Genomic DNA, 11,856 nt, shown 5'->3' on the forward strand with positions numbered 1-11,856 from the left:
GAGGGGGAGAAAAAGAGCATGCAAGAATGTGTTTCTCATTTTTGGCTCTATGAAATGTGTGTGATGAGAATTCATCAGCACTTACAGTCTCAGGATGCAGAGGCCATGAATGCATTCCCTGTCACTGGTGTAATCCTTCTCTCTTCTACTAATCCCTTGCTCCTCTCAACCCATCGTTTTTGCTGCTGAAGAGATCTCAAGGCTTTCACTGAACTATTATACAGATGTCCCTACATGTCCGTATATCATGGCAGGCTTCAGCATATGGACATTTCTGCCCATTTTCTGCCCAATTAATGGCGTAGAACCAAGATGTCAAAATTGAAACCAATCACCCATCAATAATGTTGCAGAAGAGACTTCACGGAGAGAACAGTGCGAGTAAAACACATTTAATCCACAGAAGAAGACAACAGAGAACAGGCAGAACTGGGACAAGGCCCAAAAGTAAGATAAAAAAATGCAGAGCCACAAATAAAGCAGGCTTAGAATAAAATGCATGCAACTATGGCAGACCAAGCATAAAAATAGCTTTCATGTTGAAGAGATTTGTTGAGGTGCTCTTAAAGAAGCGCTCTTTTTGTACATGTTTTATTTAAGGCTAATTTCAATGCAACTTACCTGATATTGAAAATATCAAAACATGTTTTAATCACTGACTTATTATCCATTATCGCTTAATCCTAATCAGGGTCGGAGGTGCCAGAGCTCATCCTGGGACATTTTGCGCAGGGCATACCAGCCCACCACAGGGCGCACTCTCATCATTCACTCAAACACTCACATCAATGCCAAATTTAGATTTGTGAGGAATTGTGAGGAAACTGGAGAACCTGGAGGAGACCTGCAGTAACACAGGAGGAGCATGCAAACTCTCCAAACTCTCACACAGAGCCACAGCCTGAAGTCGAACTCATAATGCTTTTAATCAATCAATCATGACAAAATCCAATTACAATTGTGTAAAAAATGGAAACCAGAGAAGAATCGATTAAAAACGTTTTGTCTCCCTTCTGAATGAACAGAAAGGCTGAAGCTGGAGGGTTTGGGCACATTTCTGTTTTATTTCATCACATTATAGTAAATGCAGTCAATGGAAGAAACTGATCTTTAATCCAGTTTGTACATCTTCTTACATCTTAGTACAACTTATGCTGGCTAGCCAGTACTGCTGCTGGAGGCTTGATCAATATTTAAATAATCTATCATTCATTACATGATTCTTTGCAGAAGTAGTATTCACAAATGCTAGCTGCTTTATAGTTTGGTATTTGGGTTCAGTTCATTTATCTGGCGTCTAATGAAAACAAATGTGCATATTCTGCTCGACATTTCTCTGTAGTGCAGAGAAAAGATGCTGCCCCTGTCATGCGTGTGGACCATGGAGATTCGGCACATGCCCTGGCAGCCGGGGCTGACGGGGGGACATTCATCTTAATTTAGCAGGAAAGCATGTTCTCTCGCTCTCTCGCTCGCTCCTTCAGTGCAGTCGCGCACACAAATGCCATGCGGCTTTAAAATGCAAAGCATGGCCAGCACCTGCTGCATTTGTAGAAATCTTCTGTTTCCATTACACCGTCCATCCTTCCACCCATCCTGCCCTCCCCGATAGTAGCGCCGATCGAGCACATACCTCAGTGCAGTACAGTGGCTGTGATTCCTCAGCGAAGTGAACAATACAGTTTCAAAAAATTTTTTTGGGGGGGGGGTAGCAGATATACAGGAAGGTCACCAGAAGGTCACCTGACTTTCATCAGATCTCTGAAAGACATTTTGAAAATGTGTATTTTTCTAATATTATTTTGAGCGAGCCATCGCAAAATGAAAATAGTTTTTTTTTAAAACAACACATGAGTGTGAAATGTCATCTCTGTTTGATCTTATTAACTGGATCACATTAGATTTTCAGAGCTGACATTTACGGCATAGTTTTGACTATGTATATTTTTTAAGGGCAAATTAAGGGAATATTTAGTCTTGACATGAAAAGCAAACAAAAATGTAACAAAGCCAATATCATTTGAAGAAATTTTACGAATGCACAGCTTCGGAATTAGAATTGCAAGGACATTCTGGGGTTCTGCAGCAAATTCATTCATTCATGAAAACAGCTTGGTGATCTTTCTAGGCACGTATTTGGGAAAAAAGCTAAATTGTATTTAGAAAACTCTCAACTGACGTCTCCTGAGCAAGTTACGATATGTTACATGATTTACTGATGGCAAAAAAAGTTCATTTTAACATTATGGAATAAATCTCTCCAATGAGATTTTACTGTAGCAGCCCCATTTGAGTGCAGGATAAGGACCCTGGGGGGATTCAAACTGGACTCCCTACTGCCTGTCAGTTTGATTAATTTAACCATCCCTTTCACCGCAGTAAACACAGAACTCCATAGCAAATGGAATGTGAAACAGAACTGCACTCCCCAAAAGAACTGAGAAGATCTGAGACAGAAAGGGGAAGCTGCCATTGCACAAATTAGGAGTCATTGTGTCTGGCTGATTAAATGTTTCCATTACTACCTATCGGTATCAAGACTTTTATTCTATTTCTCACATAGCTTATCCTCACACAAATCTCATCCTCCATTAAGGGGGAATATTGCGTGATGTCCTCCTTCTCTTCATTAAAGGAAAATTGATAAACTCAGCATTATTTTCAGTCCCACAAGGAAGGGGCTTTATAGGGGCTATTAACCAGAGCACATTATCCCATGGTATCTCCATGTGTGCCTCAGCCATAGTCTATTAACACTGACCAAACAGTGCATCAAGGACAGTATAAAAGCATTAAAGAAGCCTTTTCAATCTCCACAGCAACGACTCTTAATGACCAGTGAGACACAAGCTGATGTTTATAAGGGACAGATGTAAGAGATCAGACTAAAAACGTTCTACTGCAGTGATTTATAAATAGAGCACCCAAATCTATGTGGATCGTGGAAAGTTCATATAATTTTGCCAATTAAATGGACATGTTGACAAACTGGAAACATTTTCAACCTAATTAAAATCTGGTCCTTCATGGTTCAGCGTGGTTTTGAAATGAACGAATGCTCAGGGAAATTGTCAGTATTCATGTACAGGTATTTAGCTTTTACAGTTTTACAGATTCCAAAATATGGACATTCCAAATATCTACATAAGTATAGAATACATTAAAGATTAGAGTATACAGTTTTAGTATTAGAGTATAAAGTAAATAGGTTAAAAATATTATTACTGATCTGTTCATTTCCCCAATTCTTCTTGCAATTTCAAATATAGTCTGTGCACAAAGGGCACAATTAATATAAAGGGGCACTGGCAATGGCATTAAATTAAAATAAGCATGAGATCAAGAGCTACCATACTAGAGCAGCTTTTAAGAATTTCCCAAACTGTGTGGGTTGTCCCTGCTTTGTTTCATTAATGTTGTAACTGTTGAAATGCAGAAAAATTACTCTTAAAAATAAAAAGCCAATAAAACATTAATTCCCCCTTAAAATACAAACACATTGTATTATAATATGATGCAAAGGAAAACACTATTTTCAAACTATTAGTCCAAGAAAGAAACACAAATCTTTAACAATGTTTGCATGTGTGATATATTGTCAGTCATCAACACATATAATTACACACTAACAAATAGTTTATTTCATCTTCAAATACAGAAATCCAGTCATGAGATTACTAAGGACTGAACCACAGATAAGGAAGGATCTGTAATGTTAAAATCGAAATGTTAAATGTTTGAAATGCTAAAAAATTTAACGTCAATGTATAATACAGCCCAAAATAAAATGTCCAAATGCTTTAATATTTAAATACCTTTAGTCAAATACCTACAGTGATGACCTATTGGGTAAGGACCCATTTTCGTTGTGTCGCCATGTGCTGTGCTGCAGTTTCACAAACGCTTAACTTTCACTTTGAATGTTCTCCAAGCCATTACTTTGGCTTCGTAACCTTCATCAACATCCTTCCTATTTTGTTGAAAGCCACCTCATCAAAACCTCCATTCTATCACCCCTTCATCTGTTGCCTCATGCAGCATATCATACCTTCCAAAACTTGACTCCCTTTCTCCCTTGCTCTGGTGACAGACGCTCTCCTCTCCCCAATTTCTTGCTATATTGATTTCCTCTGTCCCCTCTGTTCTAAGCCCAAGACTACTCAACCTGCTCCTTAGTTGACATGCTGTGTAGCAATCGAAGAGAATTAGGCGTAGCAGAGAGAAACTGGAAGAAATCACTCATTCTCATTGGATATGTCCTCTGCCAAGATTGCCTTCTGCAAGAAGAAAACCTGCGCACCAGATCCAGATTCTCACCAACTCCACAAACTCTTTTTGGCAACACTCAACCCACCAGCTCTTCCTACTCCATCTTCCCACACTGCTGAAGACTTTGCTGACTTTTTCGATGGGAAGATTAAGCAAATCGTTTTTTTTTTTCGGGTGCAGAGTCAAATAAAAATTGTTCAGTTTCAAAATGTTGCACTTGATAGCATCCTTGTGTCGGCAGACTGGAGATGCATTACTGAAATGAAATCATCATCTGGACCTTTGTTTGTGTGATAAACGTATCTCTGCAATATTACATGCAACATTTGGCTCTCTGATTCAACTCAATCCAGGAAACATAAAAGTTGAAGAAAAAATTGTAATGGCTTCATGCCTTTTGTGATGAAAACAATATCACATTTATACCCCTTATATCACAGACTCCACATGAATCTTGTGTAGAGATAGTCGAGAACAAAGTTTCTCAGTGTTCATCTAGAGGAGAACCTCTCCTGGGCTTTCAACACCACCTCGTTAGCCAAGAAAGCCCAGCAGCATCTTTAGGCAGATAAGATCATCGGAGTCCCTCTTCCCTCCAAAATGGACATTTACCCCACATGCTTCATCAGGAAAGCCACCAGCATTGTGAAGGACTCTACACACCCCTCACATGCCCTCTTCGCCATCCTACCTCCTACCGAAGCATTCACAGGCCATCAGACACCTGAACACTCAGGGACTTTCCTCTTTGAACTGATACACACACACACATACACACACACACACACACACACACACAACCAAATGTTCAAAACATGTCTCTATTAAGTCTCTGTTACAGCAGCATCTTCATTAATCATTTCACTGGTTTTTACAACGGTCTGTTACAAATGTTACATGCAGCACCAGGTTCCAGAGAAACGTTGTTTGGTTTCACTGTGTAATGTCTATGTAGCTGAAATGACAACAAAGCTCAATTGAACTTGACTTGACAAATGACACTGCTGACAGAGACAGGGAGCTTTTATGTGACTTTTTCGAAATAATGATGCACACCCATGTCTTGACTGCACTGTGGCACTCACCAGCTCTTTCTTCTTCATGCACTCCATGAGGATGATGAAAAGATGCTGTGCCTGGGTGCGGCTGTAGGTAAAGGTCTTCTGTATGGTCACCAACAGCTGGTCCCTCAAAGATTCATTGATGATCCTGACACATATTCATACAGAAACAAATTATTGAGAAATTTTGCAAGGTTTGCGCACTAGAACACAATCTACACAGTAACAGTTTCATCCCTTATGCCATCAGTCTTGTAAACAGCCAATTTCTTACACCAGACCTGCATCCTGTTCCAATTACTAGGTCAAGTCTTATACATTCCATACATTATTGTTTATTACACTTTATGTATGTTATGTTGCCTTGTCTGTATATTGTGTACAATGTCTGTAAAGGGTGGTAGTACCCAGATGGTAGTAAAAACAATTACTATGAACCAGAAGACCACAAAGTCACAGGTTCAAACCCCACTTACTACAATTGTGACCCTAATCAAGACACTTAACCCTGAGTGTCACCAGGGGGACTGTCCCTGATAAAGTCTCTGTCATCTGATAAGTTAAAATGGAAATATGATCCTAATATATTGTATCATTTTATGTCATATCATATTTTATATTGTGCTGTGTTGCCTGAGAGACACCAACGACCGGAACCAAATTCATTGTCCACTTAATTCTGGCTGTGATTCTGAATCTGATTTTCAAACCATTTGTGTCAGCGTGAGGTCAGAACGCAGGTGCAAGTGAAACAGACTTTAATAAATAAACAGGGAAGTGGCTCCCCAAAAAGGCAGAATGGAGGCTAAAACTTGTACAAAAATTACACAAAGTACAGGACAGAGGAAACACACAATGTGCCCCATCAACATGGCAACAATTTGATGCCACATTCACCCATGTCTCCCATACTCATGTGTAGAAATAACACTCTGTTCAATGTCGCCTGCATGTTCATTCAAATGGCTTACAGAATCTGTGCATCCATAAGTCTACTAATGACTTCAGCCGAATCAACATGCTTGCTAATGTATTGGGAAATGACTGTTGCACTGAATCTCGGTGCTAAAATGACAATAATTTGAACCACAAAGCCATTTTAATGGCACATACCCTCCTTCTTCTGAGTACTTGTGCCCAAATGCGAGTATGTCAGAGGCCCGGCCACTCCCATCACACACCACCACAGGCACAGGGGGGGTGTCTCTCAGGTATTCAAGGACAATTGATATCACATTGGGGCCACCTTCCACAATCAGGGCCACCACTGGAACACCCTGTCCAATTCCTGAAAGAAAAAAGTAAAAAAAAAAGAAGTGACCTATTGACCTACTCAGGCAATTACTAAATTAAAACCACTTTGTCCAATTGTCAAGGTCAAGCAATAAAAGAAGCATACAGACAGCATACAATATTTTAGCACTAAGTGCTCAAAAGCCATCAGCCCCACAGCAATCAATAATTAATTCCAGTCAATAGTAAGGTGACAGGGGTGCACCCAGGAAAAGACCAACAGGAAAACAGCCAAGGCAGTTCCCTGGTGATGCACCTATGAAAAGCCCAACCTCCTCGCTCTCAAAGATAAGCACTGAGTGTTGACTGCAATTCAAAAAGCATGTCTCAGCCAGTTCCTCCCACCACCTTCTGAAATATGCAGCTGAGGAACAGGGGACGGGGGTTGCAGGGGACCTTACACATGTGCCATCATTGTGACTATAACAGGAACAGTTACATAAAGTAAATCTATTTATAGCATTTCAGTTGAAAGAATCAACTGGTGGAATTATTTTATTACATCGACCATTATCACGACATTTATTTTTTTGTCCTGTTTTTACAGACTTTTTGCTCCTTTTGTTTTGTGCTCTGGCTTGTTCCAAGTTACCAGCTTTGAATTGAGGCAGACAAAATGACTTCTCAGCATGCTTAGTCGGGAATGCTAGAATAATAAGCAATGCATATTACACATCAGCATCTGTTCTTCTGGTTGTTTTGTCTAATAAGGCACAACCAAAACGGCAGGATTTAGAACAACCCGCTGTCATCCCAACATGCTGCACTGCACTAAAGACCCACACATGACATTCTAATTGGGGCCAAAGTAAAAGTTCACTGACTTAATAATGAATATGTGTACCTGTGCCTGAGGCCTACAGCATGGTGTATCTACTAACATCTAACATTAAACAGATGAGCTCAGTGGCAATTTACTTCATTTAAATGTGGTGGTATTTAAAGATTTAGCAGTCAACCCAAAAAGTCTCTGCAGTATCCATCCAAAACCTAAATGTCTTCTCATCTACCATCTTATTAGAGGCAGAAAATCTTGTTGGTACATTTACATTTTTGTAAATATGGTCCCATTTGTGCTGCCAAATGTGCAGCGGGAATGTTGACCAGTCTAATCAGATGATATGCATTATCTAATTGACTCTTTATTTACTTGTCTGATATGATCTTGCGTGTATGATGATTTCTGCATCTGATCAGATGAAGGCCTCTGTGCAGTATAAGAAGAACAACGCAGCCTTTTCACTTTTTTACTTCAACTGGGTCAAAAACAAATCACTTTTTAATCACATTTCACTTGGCAGCATATCTAAAGCCAAAGTAATAATCCCCTTTAACAAATTCCGACTGTATGGGGGAAACACGATCTCCAGCAGTGGGCATGAACATGATGAGGTGCTCCTAAAATTCAGCAAGAAAACCTGGCACCTGCCAACATGTGAATATTAATGTCAGTAACAAATAATTTTATCCTAATATTTTGACCATTCAATGTACAGTTATGACTAGAAAGATTAAAAGTTGTGTGTCGTTCTAAAAGTCCTTTTAGAAAATCTTTTTGACAACCATTATAATGAAGAGCAGTGATGTCACATTTAGTTAAATACTGCAAATTATTTTGCAAATAATACACATTACATGTAAATGAAATAATTCATTTTTCGTTAAATACATTCTGCTTTAAAATCACTTTTCAGGGATACTACAACAAAACAGGCTAATGCTTCATTAGATAAAAAAATTAATAAGCATGATAAAACAAACAAAAACAAAACAAATATGAAAAGTCAACTGTCCAGTAACTGCACCAATAAGGACTAATATCTGAGAAGAACCATGGGTGGGTGCTTTCAAGCTGGGAGTGAAAGACAGATAAGGGAAGGAGTGACGTCTGGGAAAAGGTGATGCCAGAGGGGGGTCAGATGGCAGGCAGTGATGCAAACTGGCTGTCAGACGAATTGCAGACAGGAGGTTTGGTACAATGAGAAGTTACAGAAATGCCTGAAATGATGATATGATCTGCTGGAAACGATATATCTATAATGATGTTATCTAAGGCAAGCATTGTTAATGCAATAGTCAAACAATATATAGTCCAATAATAGTCCAACTAAAGCAATAGTCCATCATTAAATGGATGAATGTATTGTTAACACAATTATAAAACTGGGCCAATTAACGTGGTAAATGCATTTTTTAAGAACGAGTGAATTAATAATTAATTTGTATATTAAATTATTTGAAATGTAGCAATTTAATTGTAAACTAATTTATTTATTTTTGTTGTTGTGTAATAATCCTACTAATATATTTCATTCTTTAAAATCAAATAATATATTTTAAATGTTCAATGCAAACAAAAGTTAGAGAAAAAAGCTTGACTATCCTTGGGTGACTTTGTTAGTGGCACAAACTTCAAAAGTGTTATTTGGCAGCCCACTGCTCACTAAGGGTGATGGTTAAATGTGGAGGACACATTTCATGGTGTCACTGTGTGCTGTGCTTCAGTGTTTCACAATGACAATCACTTAACTTTCACTTCACTTTTTATGCACATTTAACAAAAAAAAAAAACAACTAAACCAAATTTACAAAAGGTACATTGTCAGACATGGGGTACATTTCCAATGCACTCAAGCTCCCTCTGTGTACCCTTAGCGAGGCCAAAAGGTAAGTATTTGTAGCCCAAAGGTTCAATATGTACATTAAAGATTAATGCCCCAGTGACCAGCCAATGTACCCCTACATTTTTCTTTTGTTTGGATGGGGGATGGTATGGGCTTTGGTAAGAGATGGTTGCATTAGTGGACGGTTGCACTGGTATATATTTTTCTGGATGCTGATGATGACAGCTGAACGTCCCTTTGCCTTCCCAGCCCCACTTCATGACCCCAGGCATAGGATGACAAAGGGAAGTCCGCTAGTCACATGACCAGGGAAGGGGGGGTCAAACATCTTCCAGCTTCCTGTTGACCGGCCACAATTCCCTCTGTGCAGCACACATGCTTTGTCAAAAGGTAGAAATGATTTACTTAGCAGTGAATACAGGTGAGCATGCTGCTGTGCCCTGAACATGCCATGGTGAAAGGGTTAAATGGACATGAAGAGATGTAATTGAGACATAAGATGTGAACGTGTCTCCTATGAATACTAACCATATAGGAATAAGCAGTTCATTTCAGTGCAAAACAATTGTGCTACATTTCTATTAAACAATGACTTTTCATGCCAAATAAACACTCATTCTTGGAATTCACTATTGCCACAACACAATAAGCTTAACAGGTGATATGCAAACTGAGAATTGCTGATCTAAAGCCCTTAAAACAATTTTATTTGTCTTTACATAATTATAAATTCATATTTATTCCTATAAAATGATGTAAAATGATGTTATAAAATGATCCACATTGCGTCCGTCAGTCTAAGACCAATTCTGGACGACGTGCCAACTGTGTCCACTATATTGACACCTAAGTTTGAACCCACTTAGATGTCAATATGTAGTCAAACCTGGACATGACATCATGAGGATGTCTAACACAGGTGCAAGAAACTGACATTATTAATGAATGTCCCTCTGCGCATACACACTGTGATATTTGCATGTCCGCTGTTGGTCCTCTGAAGATGCAGACTGTGGTGCCAGATTTTGTGTTTTTATTAACATCCCCAGGAGCTTCGGATAAGGGCGGATTCTAGTCCAAATGAGGTCATTGTGAACGTCTTTTCTACGTAAGATTAAAACTCATTTTATTAAACATCACATATGTAACCAGGTGATTTATTTTGTGCATATTCAAGCAGTACAACTGTTTCCTGGTGCAGTGACAAGCCGTGCATTTAAGACAAGCCGATGACGTCATCACAGAATGACTGAATTTGCAGACATGCCAGGTCAGTTGGCCAGACGATTCACGGTACTTCTAATTAAATGTGCAGTTGAAGTGTTTTCATTTCCATTTAGGAACATAAAATTTAACCTGCAATGTTTATGTCTGTTTGTTGCAGCGAGTTGTATATTATTTTCTGGATAAGAACTCATCTGTATAGAAGTTAGCCAAAGTGAAAATTGAGTAAAAGCAACTTGTTTTGATATATGGAGGCCATACTGATGTATGAAGGCCATACTGATGACTATAGATATGATGCCAGCCGCTTCCCCGGCACAGTGATCTCACCAGCTCCACTATGACAGGCCAAGGTATGGTGAGTGAATACACTTTGAAATTCAGTGAGTAGTACGGCTGCACCCCTAAAAGTCTTAATGACATAATTTCAGATGTATTATTCATCTTCTGATGCTTCCCTAATTTATAAATTAAACTTTCTGTAGTGCAGATGCAGTGACAGATAGAAGATGGACATTCCCATTGCCTTGAGATGGTAAGTGTTGATCTATTGTCAATGTGAGATGACAGGACACTGAGTGAGAGAGAGAAATACTTTAAACTACCACTTTTTCTCTTCGTCTGCTCTTCTCTCTATGAGCACACAATATGATTTTCAATTTGAACAGTGGATTATTTGACTTGATTAATAACTTGAATAACTTGATTTCCTTTCCTGTTACTGATAAAAAATACCACAGGTGGGATGGTTTTGTATTAATCTAGTATTGGTAGTGGATGCACAGGCAACCTATTTTTGCTTACACATTTGGTGCAATTTGTTAAAGCATGATATATTTATAACTGTAACATGTATATGTAACATATATATATATAACTGTAACATGCAACTGTATTTCCAGAAGGAGGAGAAAAGTTTAAAATTCATATGCATGTCCAGATGCATAAAAGGTAAAGCATTTCCAGTTCAAATCTGGACAAATCTTGCAAATAGGAACAGTATTTGTTTAGATTTTAAGTAGAAAAGACATTCAAAATGACCTAATTTGGATTATAATTAGACTTTATACAGAGGTCCTGCGGATGTGAATACTAAAAGTTTGAAAGACGTAAAAAAAAAAACACACATCATCTTGTGTCACAGTGCAAAGATGACCTGAAAAAGACACCGATTCCACATATCTATGCGGGAAGAATATTATTTTGCTTATTTTTCAATATATATGCCTGTGTCCATCCTTCATGAACACTGGTAGCAACACTGAGTAGTTGCAGATGGTGTAAGAGGATGCAGTGTCAGGTGGACTGCATAGTAATGCTTAGTAACAACCCTGCTAAATGCCATTATGTAACACAAGATTTATCAATAAAGAAAGTACCACATA

The 11,856-nt window shown here is 38.6% G+C and overlaps 1 protein-coding gene across 18 annotated transcripts in view; it reads right to left on the bottom strand.

Moving 5' to 3' along the window:
* Positions 1-11,856, bottom strand: part of trpm3 (transient receptor potential cation channel, subfamily M, member 3) — an 89,916-nt gene that overhangs the window by 21,570 nt on the left and 56,490 nt on the right. For all 18 annotated transcript variants that reach the window (XM_028996832.1, XM_028996830.1, XM_028996823.1 and 15 more), the window contains exons 7-8: positions 6,444-6,618; positions 5,355-5,478 (exon numbers count right to left, since the gene is read on the bottom strand). In XM_028996832.1, the coding sequence (XP_028852665.1) occupies positions 5,355-5,478; positions 6,444-6,618 (299 nt within the window). The remainder of the gene's footprint in view (positions 1-5,354; positions 5,479-6,443; positions 6,619-11,856) is intronic.

The sequence above is a fragment of the Denticeps clupeoides genome, chromosome 11, assembly GCF_900700375.1.
Source record: "Denticeps clupeoides chromosome 11, fDenClu1.1, whole genome shotgun sequence".
Taxonomy (NCBI): domain Eukaryota; kingdom Metazoa; phylum Chordata; class Actinopteri; order Clupeiformes; family Denticipitidae; genus Denticeps; species Denticeps clupeoides.